Genomic DNA, 17,151 nt, shown 5'->3' with positions numbered 1-17,151 from the left:
TGGTAAATCCGCCACTGTTTACTACCATAGCAAAGTTTTATTATTCAGTTAATTATCATATTAAACAAGTAATTTCACCATATACTTAATTATTTTATCAGAGTATTTCCACAAAGACCTCCTTCAAACACTGCCAGTCTATGTCTACGTCTATGTAAACTAACTAACCTAGCCCAATGTGATTTAAACACAAACAATTTCAGTAATTTTTAATGATATTGTCAAATCAACATTCTAACAGACTAATCGGATCAAAAGTGATTTGGTATTAATGAGTCTTTATTTATTTATTGATCGATGTGAAACTGATCTTGGTCCGCTGCATCAAAGTACCAAAGTTGCACTTCTACTAATCAGAAGAGCCGCATCGGAACGGGTCTTACATATTATGGAGAGTATTTTGAGGTAGGTAAAAAGAGGTTTTCACAGTAGTTCTGTGGATATTGCATGGGTAGTAGTCACACACACACATACACACACACACACACTCAAACACACACACACACACAAAAACACACACACACACAAACACACACACACATCAATACATGAACATTCGTCAAAAAACACGAAAACGTAGTTTCAATTCAGATTCTTAAATAATGCTAATACAAATTTCCAATCATTTGCAAATTAATAGTTAATTCAAATGGATTATATTTTAATGAAATTCGTGAGTGACGATGTAAAATATTTCTTATGATATTTATGAAGCGTTAACGAAACAATAATCTATTTGCTTTTGTTGAAATTCGGTAATTTAAGTTCTAGTAAAATTCATATAAAAATAAGTGCTACATTAACTTTCCTTTCCGCTGTTTAACTGACGAATTCTATGAGATTAGGCACATGCAGGTTACCTCACGATGTTTTTCTTTACCGCCAAGCACGAAATGAATTACATGTAACACAAATGCAAAGCACATGAATATTCAACGGTGCTTGCCTGGGTTTGAACCGGCAATCATCGGTTAAGAGGCACGCGTTCTAAAGACTGGGCCATCTCGGCTCTCATATTGAATACGCAGCTTCCTTTTTTTACAAAAACTCAATGAATAAAACAAACAAATGTGATGATTAAAAAGAAACTAAAGAGAGCTGGTCGGCGAACATAAATTATACCCTTCCCAGATAAAGGAACCACAAACGCCAGCCGTTCCAGCTTTTAATCAAGGTGGAACGAGAATCCTGTTTGGCGCCATTTAAATTCAATACATATTGAATTAATGAATATTAATTATACTTTTGCTAATACAGTGTGAATATTTATTTAAGAAATATGAATCGCTTTTGAGAATACCTCTTGCATATAATTGTTGAAAGGATATCTAGGTATTGCTTAAACTTAAGGCTTTGACCAAGCAAAACGGAAAAGATTTCTTTCCGATTCAATTTTGATTATTTTTTGGTAATGCCGCCCTGCTTTTTTTTTGGTAGTGTTTCGTTTGCGATAAAGTGACATTTTGAAACGCGAATTGAAATTTAAGGTCATAGATTTTTGTGCATAACATTTCGCAATCGTATCTATTCAAACACCTTAAAGCGATTTCTCATTGCCCAAAGGTATAGTACGATACAATTTAGATGTAGGATCGGCATAATTCGATCACGATCACATCCGAATTAAGTACGCTATCCCAAATGATCAATGTTTATTTCTTAATTGAATATAATCTTTACACAAACGTAAGAACTTGTAATATCATATGACCTAATATATTCGTCAACTTGTAACGTCGATTTACATGCACCTGCTTTCTCGGGTTGAACTGACGCGAGAATCTATATAGAGACGAATAGCGTCGAATGGCGCGATAGGGATATATTTCTATTGGTTGTATAAATCGGCAGTAATAGGTTTTATTGAATTTGGCAATGCTACATCTAAGTTGTGTAGTAATATAGGTTTATATCTAAATCATGTTCATATAAAATAATGAATATATTGCCCTAAAAAAGGATGACAAAAACTGACCTACCGCTAAATTATGAGTATGCTGTTGCTCTTCATAATTACGGTTCTCAATTTTGTTGCGAAAACGATTTTTTATCGATGAGCTTAAAAAGTTAGCATCAATCTGCAAATTTTTTTTTATTAAAATGATTATCATTTTTACACGTGCGCAATATTTATTATATGGGAACAGAATTTTATAAATGTATTATTACGCTCCTTGTAAGTTGTATTTAAAGATTATTACTATAAAATATTTATTTATTTTTATTTGATAACTTGTGATCGGTATAAAATTATTTGTAGACAAAACGAAGAATTATTTTTATTCCGTATCTAATTATTTCTATTTTCGTGAGCGTCTGTCACTGGTTTGCCTCGCTTTGGTCCTGCTTTAGTTGTGGTTGTCGGTGTCGTGGTTGTTGTAGGAGTCGTCGTTGTTGTCGGGGTCGTTGTCGTCGTTGTTGGAGTCGTTGTTGTCGGGGTCGTTGTCGTCGTCGGTGTCGTCGTCGTCGTTGGTGTCGTTGTCGTCGTCGGAGTCGTCGTCGTCGGTGTTGTTGTCGTCGTCGGGGTCGTTGTTGTCGTTGGTGTCGTAATTAATGCTTCAGTAGTAGTTGTTGCCGGCGTCGTTGTTGTTGTAGTAGGTGTCGTTTCTGTATCTGGAGACTGCGCTGGTGGTGGTGGTGGAGTTGTCGTTGTTGTTGTAGTACTTGTCGTAGAAGTAGTCGTAGGAACCTCACTCACTGTTGTTATGACTGTCGTCGTTGGCGTGGATGGTGTTTCTGTTGTCGTCGTCGTCGTTGTTGGTGTTGTTGTGGTGGTCGTGGTTGGTGCTTCTGTTGTCGTCATTTTTACTGTAGTTCTTGGTAATATCGTTTCGAAATGGACTAATTTTTTTATAGCACTTTTCGTGGATCCTTCTAACATAATCTTTACTATGCTCAATGGTATCCAGTGACCCGGCATATCTGCTTCCACGGGATTGGCGATGAATACCAATGTGTCCTTTTCGGGATCTGGCCATTTTGCATCCGATATTCCAAATTTGAAAATAATTACTACAATAATTTCCAAACATATCTTATACATGTCACTTAAGGATTTTTAACAGATAAAGAGTAAAATTCTGAAAATATAAAGATAATAATAATAACAAGGGTAATTAATGGGTAAAATGTCTTTGTTTTTATATCATCTATACTAATTTAAATTGCGATTCAACGGGGAAATGCTGCTAGCATTCTTGCCACCATTCCACGCGGTCAAGATTTATACAGTAACTAGTTTTAGTTCATATTTGTATATATATATTTAAGCATTTAATGTTGTTAATTCTTATGTCTCTGAATAAATATATACTATTATTATTTGATAACGCTGTTGAGTTTGTTCGATTGATTTAAAGCATCATCTTAAGTATTGTTATTCAGTTGGATATTTTTATCAAATTGAATAACAATACTTGAGAGATTTCTATCATTTTACCATTTACCGAGAAGGGTTGGCTGGCATAAGCTACATACCATGTCGGTTCGACCAATAGAAGCCATCAGTCAATGAAAAATTTTGCAAACATAGGGGACTCTTTTCCTTTTGAGAGCTTTCGTTGCGTGCGCTGTATAACGCAACAGTTATGATATTTATAATTTTATCTATCCTTGGATACTTTATTATGGCTCTCTTGAGAATGGTAATGGTCCAAAATCAGACCACTTCATCCAACCACTACATATGCTATATTGAACTATCAGTAGCTATGTGTTATTGATTATAAAAAGGACTATAAAATAAACTCACTTTTTAGTTTTAAGACTCGAAATCGTCGATATATTTATATTCGACATTGTTAGTCTGAAATGCTTGATGTAAAAATAATTTCAATCATGATTCTCGAATATTTAATACAGCTTTCATTGAATTTGAAATTGAGCGTTACTTTTACTGTCGATCGGTAATAAAAAAAACAAAACAAATGAATTCTCTATTATTATATTTTTGTTTTGTTTAATCACTATAATCTCAATAATACTTTTGAGAATTTCATTAGATATTTAATGAGGTAGTTAAGATTAACTATTAGTTAATTTACTGTTTGCCATTCTTGTGTTTATTCTTAGTTTAGTAATTAGTACATCCTCTGTGTGGTTTTAGAATATCCTAGATTAGTTTATAGCATTTTCAGTTTTATACTCACATGCTATTTATAATTAAATGTGACAGGTGTACTACATCACTAGATCCAACAGTAAACTCTTTTGAGAAATAAATACTGTATATGATTTTTAACATTGGCCCCAAAATTCAAATAAATAAATAAAAATTAACATTTACTGGTAATTCTTAGTAGCAGACCAGAAATAAGACGTTGATATTTCCGAGGGTAAGGTAAAGTTGCAGTTGTGTGATATATCCTCGATCGTACGGAAAGAGAAAAATTTTGTTCTTAAATTCCATCAAACGATGATCTCTAAACGCGGGTCGCGTTAGTCTATTCTAACGGATTAGTCAGTGTGACCAAAATTCTGCATGAAGGTTTCAATTCTGATTTCTTATAGAGTATGAAAGTATGTTTCTTTAGTCTCTTTCATTATAATTTAACTCTTATCTTATACTCAATGCAATGTAAGTTTTAATTCATTTAAAAATACAGTAATTTGAATATCGTATAGCAAAGCAAGCGGGCCACATCAGGATGTCTTTTATTGTAATCTTTTATCCATTTGATATTTTGAATGAAATAAATCGATGGCTATCGTACCTAAGATCGATTGCTTATTTCTCATTACACCAAAATTGGTATAAAAATAGATTCTTCTTTCATACTTAAGTTTATTTGTAAATAAATATCAATACTGATGTACAGTCGGAGAAAGAAAAGGTTCGTCACCTTAAGATCTATATTTGTGTACTCAATTTGAGTGATAATCTGCTTTACCGATAGATATTGACATATTGCGTCGCAAGATTTGATGTTTAAATTCGAAAGGTACTAAGAGTTTAAGACTTGATAAAGGAATTAATTTGAAAACTGACGAAGGTTTTTTTTTACTCTGACTGTACATCAGTATTGATATTTATTTACAAATAAACTTAAGTATGAAAAACAACAATAAACCATTTCAAAGCGCCTAATAAATTTTCGTCTCGATTACTATATATAGTTTATGCTCATGACTTTTATTAAGGCGCTTACCTATTGCACGTGTAGCTTATTTAAAATATATAAATTTAATACTATTTGAAGTTGGTATTAATATACATTTACTATTTAATTTATTTTAAAACGATCAAAAAATGTTATAAAATAAGCATCCAAAATAAGATATATGTTTATTTATTATTCATGTTTTCGTGATGGTCTACTGGGTTTTTGCCTCGTTTGGGGCCTCGTTGCGTTGTGGTTGTCGGTGTCGTCGTCGTCGTCGGCGTTGTTGTCGTCGTCGGGGTCGTTGTTGTCGTTGGTGTCGTAGTTGTTGCTTCAGTAGTAGTTGTTGTCGGTGTCGTAGTTGTTGTAGTAGGTGTCGTTTCTGTTTCTGGAGGCTGCGCTGGTGATGATGGCAGAGTTGTAGTAATTGTCGTAGGAGTCGTTGTTGTAGGTACCTCATCCTCTGTTGTTACGACAGTCGCTGTCTGTGTGGATGGAGTTTCTGGTGGTGCTGTTGTTGTTGTGGTCGTTGTTGTTGATTCTGTGGTCGTCATTCTTGCTGTAGTCGTCATTCTTGTTGTATCAGTTTCAATATGAGCTAATTTTTTTATTGCAATTTCAGTGGATCCTTGTAAGATAATTTTCACTACGCTCAATGGCATCCAGTGACCTGGCATGTCTGCTTCCACGGGGTTGGCAATGAATACCAATGTGTCATTTTCGGGATTTGGCCATTTTGCATCCAATATTCCAAAATTTAATATATATATTAGAGCGAATTCCAAGCATAAGTTATACATGTCTGTAATTTAACACATAAATAATAAAATAAAGTATTATTTTTGCTTTGCAAGATATGTATTTACAGAATCATGTTTCAAGGGATGGAATATTACTTAGAATACACACTCATATACATTCATAAGAGTAAAAGTGAATAAAATGAGTAAAATTAATAATCTGATAAATCTCATTTTCTACAATTACCTACTAAAATTATTAGGAGATGTAGAAATCATTCAAATGTCAGGATTGTCATCAGGTCGTTGAAAAACGTTCTACTGGGTTGCTTAGAATGTAATGGTTACCAACCACAAAGAGGATGCTAGCAGTTCTCGTGTTAGACGGGTACATTTTTGAATACTTATCACTATTATTAGCAGAACAAAAATGTGTACTAATTACAGTAAAGTTAAAACGAAAATGATATATTTTCCATTCAAGACTAAGAGACTTCGAGGCCCTGGTCGCAAGTTCAGTTGGGTCAATAAAGGTTATTACGATTATTCATTAAGATTTTTAGTAAAACCTCCGGAAATTTATGATTTTCGTGTCTAGGATATCATGAATTTTTTTGATTGTGTTCAATATCCCATTCTTACTGATTATACGAGTAAGGGGTTTTATACTTATGGTTTCTCACCTCATTGGTGTACTATAATCAAAAACAGTTGTAAAACTCACAAAAGAGCATTGTAATTCTCAGTGACTTTTTTTATATTGGACATCACATACATCTTATCCTAATGTAAGTAGCTAAAGAACTTGTGTTATGGAAAATCAGAAGTAACAACGGTACCATAAACACCCAGACCCGAGACAACATAGAAAACTAATGAACTTTTCTGAACTACATCGACTCGGCCGGGAATCGAAGCAGGAACTCGGAAGTAACGACGGTACCACAAACCCAACACCCCGAGATCCAAGACTACACAGAAAAGTCTCGGGAATCGAATCCGGGATGGCGCATCCATGAAAACCGGTGTACACACTACTCGACTACGGAGGTCGTCAAAACTACTGTAGTAAACCGTGGATGAATCGATCATGATCCCTTCTACATTAAACTAGTACATGGGCAATATGACATATCTAGCACTCAGTAGTGACGTGCTATTTAATAGAACAGAATGAAAAACTTACTTTTTAATATTTATATTCGAAATCATCAATATGTTTATAGTGGACATTGTTAGTCCAAAAACGTGACTTAACAAAATATATTTCCATCATGACTGTAAAACATAATTTCGAATACATTTATTTTGAAATTGAGGTTTACTTTTATTGCCGATCAGCCATAAAACAACAAAATAAATCATTCATGTATTACTGTATTTTTGTTTAGTATAACAATATAATTGAAATAATACTTTTCAGAATTTCATTAGCTGCTTTAAGTAGGCAACAATGATGAATGTGTAATTTGCTACTTTATGTATTTCGTCAGTTTAGTAATTAGTAAATTACTTGTGTGGTCTTAGAACTTCTAAAGAGCATTGTCACGATATTATTAGTAGCCACGATTACACGCTTAGTTTAAACAATGAAATCTGTGAAATGCTATGACGTCGTTCTTAAACGGCTAATTTAATATCTTCACTGGCTAATAAAATTTAATGATTTTTCAGTCACGTTTTCCTCAAGTAACTGCTCGTAATTAGGATGCTGCTTAATTACAATTCCATGTTAAAGTCGGTAGGTGAAATCTTGCGTAGTATTGTTATCCCATTGGAATATAAAAGTATTCAAAACACCAAAATTATTTGGAAGTTTTCATTCTAATCAGCTCTCAGCGCTGGTCGTCAATATGTGAATCAATCTCATGAAATTGTGCATTCATTTAACCATTCGCAAGTGAAGCTGGAGAGAACTTATTATTATTTATTTATAGTTTATAATTTTTATAATTTATTTTTAATTAAAAATATGCAACAAAAATGGCAACGTTATTTAATAGATGTAAATAAGTGATGGTGAAGCTTTGGGCAACGATGGCAGCAGCAGGAAGCCATCAGACAGCTATGTTTATTGACGATCTAGTGCACTGGGTTTGACATTACGATACAGCAGCCTCTCTCTCTTATAATGTTCAAAGATAATATTCATAAGTATTTGTAAAACTAAATTTGATTTTAAATTACGTGAAGTATACGTTTATTACGTTAGAGGTCGAGTGTATTTTATTAAACCTTGCTGAACAATTCCTTTGCACGAAAATAGTAATAGAAAATATTAAGGATAAAATTAACATATTTAAAGTTTTTTATTCATGGATTAAACTTCATAAATTAGTATATTTAACTACATCATAATTCACATAGTATACATTGTATACAGTGAAAGGTGATACAACAATACGTTTTTGAAACAAAAACAATATTACAGCTTACGTACATTTTATATTTAAAACAATGGAAATAATAACAATAATAATATTCAGTCTTTAAGTAGGTCACCGATCATGTAAGTCATTCTGTTGAGTGAAATCGTAATCGCTAAGGGTGGTGAAGTTGTCCTCTATTGGAGGGAATACGCAGTCGAGATCAACGTATAATTGTTGTTGGACTGTAAGTTTCTCCACGATTTCGGAAAACGTTGGTCGGTCTTGGGCGTTTTCGGACCAACATTCAGTCATCAGTTGGTAGAGACGCGGCGAAGCTCGCGCCGGTTTGGGAAGTCGCCCTCCTTCTGTCAAGAATTGAGGAACTTCTCGGTTGCTCAATTCGGCATAGGGGAAGCCACCTAGAAAAATAGAAAATATTTATAAACTAAACATATTTCACGTAAATTATTGTTACACAATTTTATGGTGACGCAACAGTGAGTAGGAATACTCACGGTTGCGTCACAGTATATTTACAACAATATTATGTATATTCACAGTAACATTGATCACTTTGATAAAATCAGTGATAATCATTGTATGTGCACTAGAAGTAAGGATAAGCTTATAACGCCAAGTTTCCGACTCCGCAAAGTCAATAAATCCTTCTTGGGGCCAGGTATCCGTTTCTATAATAATTAAGGCCTACTTGAATAAAGTTTATTTTGATTTTGATTTTATGTTTAGTCAGTATTTCTTTGTCTCAGAGATTTGAACAACATGATTAATTAGCTTTAAAAGATTCGAAATACCTAGAGTAGCAATCTCCCATAGAAGAACAGCAAACGCCCAAACGTCGCTTGCGCTCCAATATTTTGAGTTGTATATCGCCTCTGGAGCAAGCCATCTTAAAGGTACAGGGCGAGATCGGGTGTGCACGTACACCCCTGAACGGGATAAACCGAAGTCCGCAACCTTCAGAACTCCAGCACCGTCGACTAGAATATTTCGTGCTGCAAGATCCCTGAAATTCATTAAAAAATGATTAATTAAGGCGAACGGCTTAGATTGTAACATGAAGATGAAGATGATTAGATGAATAATACAGGTAATAGTATACTACTATTATATATAATAATATAATTATATATAATACTATTTTTACTCGTTGCACTTTTGGCTTATTTTGAAAAAATCGATAAACCGGGATAACACAGAAATGGTTCTTTTGCATCATGCATATAGGGGTTGAAATTATCCGAAATAATCACCCAAATTAACTCCTATATACATGTATATTTGCTTGCAATGAATTACTTTTACTGAATAATTTAGGAGATATTATAATGATGAGGATGTTTTTCTTGGACGATTTTGGCCATGACAAGCAATCGTTATTTTCGGTCTCACAACGGAAACAAGTGAAGTGCACGGTACATATTATTATGCATAAGTGTGCCCTATTTCTTTGTAGATATTTAGGAACCCTTTTTGACCTGGAAAGACATTAGATTAACGACTATTACGATTCGTTAATGCATTACCCATTACAAATTTTCAGTACATTGAACAGTACCTTCAAGATTGAAAGAGAAGTAATTGGTCGATCTAGGCAATAGGTGGCAAGGGTTTAAAGAGATATACGAGTAAAAAAATATTAGTAAGAACTATATACTACCATTAAAAGTATGTCTCTTCATAGTGATATGATTGTAGCAAGAGGTTATAACGTCAATATGTTAGATAACAAAGAAAAAGACAAAAAAGTGTCGTTCTGCTAAACCGAAGTTGTCTAAATATTTTTATTAGGATATTATTTTCATGCGTCAATGTTCCCGTCGATCAATATTAAATATATTACTCTTAATATAATACAAATATGACGGTTAATATTCCTATTTACATACAAAACCCAAAATTATATCAATTACATTACATTATTTCATTTAAATATTATGCCCGCAAAATTTTAACATTCAATTATTTTATCAATTCACATACGATATGAAGTCTTAGTTCGAGAATGTGAGAGTATTTTTTTCCTTAAACGCTTAAAGATCTTTGGGAGGTTTGTGGATTTCTGCTCCGAATTCGATAACCCAGCAACGGTTGCTTAGCGACGTTTAACAAGCTAAATAGGTCTAAAGATTTTTAGACGAGTGTTTTACTTTTTAGGAGTTTACGAGTTGCGACCTTTTTTATTTGAAACTAGTTTTTTTGCCAAGCACTCGTTACCATGCTTTTTTTTCGATAAGACTTGCGCGCTAAGTACTAAGCCAGTAATCTGCCAAACCTGATGGGTGAATTTGTTACCCCGTAACTGATCCTGTGGTTATTTTGGGCTCATCAAAACTAACACACTTTCACGACTAAAGCCTACACGATGAAATGACTATTACGGTTGTTTTTACCTATTTTTAAATAAAAATAGATTAAAAAGATAAGCAAATAGTTCATTAAATATAATCGAATATGAATTAAAAACCATGTATTTAATAAATAGGTATGCAAAATAAACTCGGAAGCCTTTTAGGTTCGCAATTGTTTTGACTTATTTAAAGAATCATTCTACGTTTAAAAAGTTATATAATTTTTATGTGTACATTACAAATAACAGCTGGTATTGATTGGATACCATCCATATGAAAAACTATACGAACTTTTTGTTGTGGGATCGGCAGATAGCAATTGAGCCACTTGGTGGTAAATGGTCACAATTAACACTCACAAAACCAATGTACCATTAGCCTTGGGAAATGAGAGAGTTATGTCTATTAATAAACAGTTAAAACCGAAATATATTACAGGGTACTATTTGACGGGATAAACGATGAGGCATTATCGATTCAGGTGGACCTTTTAAAAATCACCGGTGAATAAAAACAGTATTGTTGTATTTACAAAGTAAGCTTTTTATAAGCAGCGTCAGGATTACGGAACATTTTCCTTTTGTTTGCGTAACATGATTGTGCTTAACGGTAAATCAAATATTTACTTCGGGAAAGCCGGGAACATGAACCCAGCCACGGCTTTCTGAGAAAATATTGTCAAATTCCCGGGCTTTTGCCCCTGAGGCGCAGTCAGCCATAGTCGTGTTGTGTTTTTTATTATTTAGATAAAAATGTTCATACAAATGATTGATTTCTTAAAGTTACGAACTTGAAAGAAACTTTTTGTTATCAATAAATGAAAACGAAAAACTTTAATACGGTTTAATTAGCTTTAAACATTTAAAATACATAAAAATATTTTTATATAAGAATCGTCCATAAGAGGACTTATTTTTTTTAATCAAATATAAAGAATATTTAATGATTTCTTTAATTAGTAAGTTATTATAATGAAGCTAATTAATTAAGTATCTCGAAATGTTCGACTGAATATAATATTATGTTAATAATGTCAAAGAGAAAAATGAGTAATGTGTTATTACACGGTACATATAATCAGAAGACATTGGTGTTAATTTGTTTTGTTATATTAAATACAAAACTGGGGTATTACAACCAAGATCAATTCTTTGTATCCATGTAAGTTATCTTGTGCTTAGCGGAGGCAAGAAACATAGTTTTCTTGAGGAATCTGCGTCGTCCTATGTACGATGATTCTGGTATTCATTATGTACTAAATAGAATTAATTAATTCCCACAGCCAGAATCGTCTCAAGCTATGCTGGGGTCATTTGGAGCCTATGAATTTGGGGCCTTTTTAGTATATATTTACAACCATGTACAAATAATTTGTTTATAGCCAGACCTAAAGTATAGTTTTAAATAACGGTGCGGTAATTTTCGTAAATTCGTATTATTCTGATTGGTTGTACAATTTTACGATTTTTACGGCTACAGTATATCTATATCTATCATGAAGAGCTTGTCTATGGCTTTCTACCTTTAATATCGGCTGACGACTATCATCACTAGCCTTTTGGTAAATATGTTAATTATTACTAACAAATATGGAAATTTCAAAAATATACATAGCTGTCAACGACAGCACAAACGTTTGAAAGAAATTTTTGGTTTTTTGGGGAACCCTCTCAGGCCCTGGACACGTACCCCTTGTAGTATGGTAAAGACGGCCATGCCCACAGTGTCTTGGTTTTCGCTTTAGACATTGTATTTAAAAAGATTATAATAAAAGGATTTGCTTAATAGAATAGAAACGAATTTGTAAATCTTATCGTATATATGGAGAACCTTACCTGTGCGTAATCCCCCGTTCTTCTAAATGCTGCATACCTAGTGCTACTTGTAAGGCATATTCGCGCATCGTTGCGCTGTCCAGCTGTAACGCTGGTTCAGCCACGTAGTGATCCTTGCTCTTTGGCTGACTAGCATCAATATACAGCTTGTCATCTGAATTCCCGCAAATAGGTGGATCGGAGTCGCTCAGGTTGGTATACTCCGCTGGGAAACAAATAGCAATAACATTGAATGTGGATTTTGCATCAAATTTCATGTTATTTTACAAAAAAAAAAGTGAATTCAGAAGTATTTTAACCTTATCAGAAAATTCGTATTAACGAATGGAGCTGTGATCCGATAAAAATTATTTTATCGGATCACAGCTCCATCTCGAAAGTGCTCAAATTTTTTATTGATTTCTTTGGTTTTGGGCGTGTGTGTGTTATAATTGAAACTCACTGGGCACTAGGAGAATATCATTCAAATAATGCAATGAATATTACCACTTTTTTAGTTTTTTAGGGATCAAAAGACATGTGGCCCCTTAATATTACTTAAGATATTACATACTACTGGAAAATAACTATAGAAAAGATTGGAGCCGTGATTCGACAAATTTACCGTTTCACTTACATTAAAAAGATTACCTAACGTTCCATTATTATATGAAATAGATGTTATTTTAGTTTCGCAATAATCTTAATATTTCTTAAATATTTAACTTAACAGTTAATCATTTAGTAAAATTAATGAAGTTTCTGTACACTAACAATTTTCACTTTAAGCACCTACTTAAATATAATAGCATATTAGTATTGAAAATAATTGCTGCTTAAAATAGCCAGGCGCTTAGAAAACATTTAATTGTTTAAGGACTATTATTATTAATATAAATATGATGATTTATTAAGGTGATATTGTCAATGGAACGTAAACGCAACTATAGTAGTACTAAAACAGCATATAGTTTTACTGAAGATGAAATAAATCTAGCATTATAGCACGTATCTGATCATGTCGGTTTCACTAATACCTCTAAAATCCTCATTATTTTTATAATAAATAGTGAAAATGTCGCTCGCGCTTTTCAATAAAATGTAAATACGTACTGTCAGCTTCAGACGGTCGACCGTTGGCGCCGCGTTCAGAAATTGATTCACTTGTCTTTGGTTCATCAATATGGCGACGTCCTCTCGCCGCTCGAAGGAGAGTGAGTAAGTCTCCTCTTGGAGCGTGTTCCAATAGAGCTATCAGTGGAGACCGCCGCGTGCAGCACGCTATTAGTCTGATGACATGTTTGTGTGAACCAACATGTTTCAACATGGCTATTTCTCGAAGGAAGTCTTGCATCTCCTCCTCCGTAGCGTTATCTGAAATAGTTTTGTTTATAATGCGTAGGCGAACCAGCGAATGCTTAACTTGATTGTTAGTGGTCACCAATGCCCAAAACATTGGTATCAATGTATCACCAACTTAGCGAAGTAAAAAGTTGTCTCTGGCGGATATATTAACCCGAGCTTACTCGCATTTTTATCTCAATCAATTTAGCTGGACTAAAACGATACTAATTTTAAGTACTTTAGTAGATATATCATTAGCATAAATTCATATTTATAATAATACAAATAAATTGCAAATCCTTCATTCCAATTTGTCTCATACAGCTACCAATATTTTTGTTAGTCACTGTTAACAACTTATGATGATATTTTATTAATTGCTGATTTTTCTTTTGATGAGCGTAATTTAACTACCAATTAAAATATTAATCTTCTTTCTTTAGGAATACCCAAAAATATTTGTTATACTTTTTTAAATTAAAAATATATAAAATAATAAATAATTATCTTTCATTAATTTAACGAAGAGTAAGCCTATTACAGAAGTTTTAATTAACGGACAAGACTAAACTGTGTAATAGTTCCTTTATTTTATAATTAAAATGAAACAAATTCTGTAACAATATTTTTTTATGATATTAATAATGACTTGTACTGATTAATTACAAGATGTAAATGAACTAATTTTGGTACTAATTACCGTGGATCAAATTTCAACGAAAAAGTTCAATGAGTGTGTGTGCTGTTGTAGGCACTTTTTAGGTGTCTTAAGTGACGCACAATATTGAGGTTATGTAAATACGAGCCCAGAACATTAACTGGTGGTCAAAATACCCGAATTTTAAACATAATATTGCCAAAGATTCGTTTTCTAACATAAGGACTGTTACGTTTTCATGTGCTTGTAATTTATAATAGGCACAATAGGAAAACGAGCGTTAGTTTAATCTCAAGCTCGGTAACGTCGCGAGGATAACTTACTTCTGTCGGATAAAAACTACCACATACATTCAAGCTGCGTGTAGGAGTAAATACCAATTTTTTCTTCAAAAACGGAGAGGATTCTTTTACCCAACAGTAGAACATTAACATGCTATTAAGTTTCCTATTTTCTTCTCCTCAAAGGAAAGTAGGCATTAGTCTAGCTGTGAATTGTGAATTGCCTTTTAAAGTTGTAGAGTCCTTAACGAAAATAAAGAAACGATTGTTCATATAAAGAACGTTATGAAGTTGCAATCTCCGTGTAAACAATATTCAGTCATTATATAATTATATAAAATGGAATTATAATTGAAATAAAAATAAACGTCAAAAGCGGAACAAGGCAATTAAACCGGTCCAACATGACTCCCGGGATAGTCACACTTTCATTTCCTAGACGTCCTTATGTAATGGTTATTGTAACAAGTGAAATTCATTAAGCGCGTGTTCTAAGCTGACGTTAAATGGTTTGCTTTATGTTAATCTATGCTTGAGAATTATTATTAATTTTAATAATATAAGGCAGTGGTTCGCAACCTTTTGTATATGGGGGAACCTTTTATAATTTGTTAATGGAAATCACTGATGGGATGAATTAGATCAACTAGTGTTCTAGAAGACTGTAATAGACCATAGAGCCATCAGATCTCGATCAGGGAGTGTCGTAAGATAAGGGTAATATTTTTGTTAAGGGCGATTCTATCAACCAAACCTTACACTCTTAACCCAGCAGAGGAAAATTTGCACGTTGTTGTTGTTGAGGATAAAGCAAGGAGGTGCCTTATCTCCAACCGACAACAATCATATGATGTCGGAAATTCTACCAAAAAAAGGGAATTCACAGGATTGTATTTTTTCAAGTAAAACTTTCTTGGAAGTGTAACATTTACAAAAGACTAGAACTCGCTAGTTTCAAAATAGATTTCAACTGTATTTAATTTTCTCGCTCAATACTTCACTGAGTACTAGTTTTCCAAGCACTAAGAATTGATCACCGTTGGCTTAAAGTAAATATTTCATTACGGTCCGTAAAGTATTAATTAAATATTTCCAAAGTGTAAGTGAATTAAAGAGGTACTTTACTATTAAAATTTAGTTCAAGACAATTTTATTATATTACTAGCGAAACTATGTTACATAAACAATTCAATCAGATATTTTAAGTTTAAATAACAGTTAGGTTATTGTTTAATGAATGATCACTCGTATGTCTTTACTTGGGCTTCTTCAAGAGGACTTGAAAAGGCCCAAGTTTTTCAACAAATAACTTAAGTATAGTGTTGTTGTTTTTATTCGACCAATTGCTAAATCAAAAACTGGTGAACCGTCTCATCTTTTAATATGGAGCCCATTTGTTATGTTGTGTTTAGGCGAATGAACAAACAAGCAAAATGACGGTAAGAGGTCACCAAAGTTAATGACGTTGTAAAAACTATTAAAAATTCCTTTCATCACCAATGTGCTACCAACATTGAGCACTAAGATGTTATGTCCATTGTGGTTCAAGTTATACTGGCACTCACCCTTCGTGCCAGAGCATTACAACACTAACTGGTGTTACTTGAATTCAAAAATTCTTTCAATGTATTTTAAGCTAGAAAGCACGTTTTTTTGTTGGAATATAAACAAATCATCGATGAAGTAAATTGCATCATTAATTCTCCACAAATATTCACCTCCGTTATTTATATCGCAATCATTTTTATTAAACATTAGAACATATTCATTCAAATTCGATTTAAATTTTTCTTGAGCAATAAATGTCGTTAAAATCGGGCCGTGTGAACTTTTTGTTATTGTAAGAACTTTTATCGACATTGCTCTCATGATATTTATCGTGAACGTAAACTTAGTACGCACCAACACGCAGCCATCATTTCAATTTCAGTGAGCTAGAACACTTATTTCTTTGCCAATACTGTGTCTTTTATATTGTGTCATAAGTTCCATTAATAATTCAGAATACAAGAAGCAATATAAACCAAGATAAATGAACAGGTCATCTTGATATGATGATTACGAATATAATCTTAGAATCGTTGTGTCCAGACTGAAGATTGGACAGCTAAATTATCATTGAAACATTTTAGTTCCCAAATTCGTGGTGAATTGGTAACATCCGGTACGAAAAATATTTTTTGTGCCAATTTCTAGATTGGACAACATCACGTACATTACTTTGATCCCAATGTAAGGGTCTAAAGCACTTGTATTATGGAAAATAAAAAGTTACGACGGTACCGCAATTTCTATGAGCAGTGGTGACCAATTCTTCTCAACGCTTATTTGCCAGCGAGGCTACTTGACACATTTGTGATTGTGATATTCTATTAGGTGGTAAGTATAAATAACTGAGGCATTGAGCAGAGCATGAAGGAGCTAATCCAAAACAAAACTGAAAATAATTTCGAAGGATATTCAAAATTGAATATGCT

The 17,151-nt window shown here is 33.2% G+C and overlaps 3 protein-coding genes across 3 annotated transcripts in view; all 3 read right to left on the bottom strand.

The window, feature by feature from the left end:
- Positions 1-2,207: 2,207 nt before the first annotated feature.
- LOC124534400 (integumentary mucin C.1-like) lies at positions 2,208-3,890 on the bottom strand. The gene is made up of 2 exons (XM_047110260.1): positions 3,752-3,890; positions 2,208-3,080 (listed from the first exon to the last, which is right to left on the bottom strand). Exon 2 carries the CDS (start codon positions 3,041-3,043, stop codon positions 2,291-2,293), a length of 753 nt encoding a protein of 250 aa, XP_046966216.1. The 5' UTR covers positions 3,044-3,080; positions 3,752-3,890; the 3' UTR covers positions 2,208-2,290.
- A 1,222-nt stretch (positions 3,891-5,112) lies between these two features.
- LOC124534402 (integumentary mucin C.1-like) lies at positions 5,113-7,118 on the bottom strand. Its single transcript, XM_047110262.1, has 2 exons — positions 7,026-7,118; positions 5,113-5,901 (listed from the first exon to the last, which is right to left on the bottom strand). The coding sequence occupies exon 2, from the start codon at positions 5,897-5,899 to the stop codon at positions 5,285-5,287; it is 615 nt and encodes a 204-aa protein (XP_046966218.1). The 5' UTR covers positions 5,900-5,901; positions 7,026-7,118; the 3' UTR covers positions 5,113-5,284.
- Positions 7,119-8,264: 1,146 nt separating this feature from the next.
- LOC124534191 (fibroblast growth factor receptor 3-like) overlaps positions 8,265-17,151 on the bottom strand; it is a 149,148-nt gene continuing 140,261 nt past the window's right edge. Inside the window, exons 11-14 of the mRNA XM_047109901.1 lie at positions 13,505-13,765; positions 12,413-12,617; positions 9,021-9,232; positions 8,265-8,627 (exon numbers count right to left, since the gene is read on the bottom strand). Coding sequence (XP_046965857.1) covers positions 8,338-8,627; positions 9,021-9,232; positions 12,413-12,617; positions 13,505-13,765 — 968 coding nt within the window. The 3' untranslated portion in view covers positions 8,265-8,337. The remainder of the gene's footprint in view (positions 8,628-9,020; positions 9,233-12,412; positions 12,618-13,504; positions 13,766-17,151) is intronic.

Source organism: Vanessa cardui, chromosome 12, assembly GCF_905220365.1.
Source record: "Vanessa cardui chromosome 12, ilVanCard2.1, whole genome shotgun sequence".
In the NCBI taxonomy this organism is placed as follows: Eukaryota; Metazoa; Arthropoda; class Insecta; order Lepidoptera; family Nymphalidae; genus Vanessa; species Vanessa cardui.
The sequence above is the reverse complement of the archived record's forward strand: the minus strand, read 5'-3'. Positions and strand labels throughout refer to the sequence as shown.

Bases quoted from the DNA above. Each gene is read 5' to 3' on its own strand.
- LOC124534400 (XM_047110260.1), bottom strand. From the start codon at position 3,043: ATGTATAAGATATGTTTGGAAATTATTGTAGTAATTATTTTCAAATTT.
- LOC124534402 (XM_047110262.1), bottom strand. From the start codon at position 5,899: ATGTATAACTTATGCTTGGAATTCGCTCTAATATATATATTAAATTTT.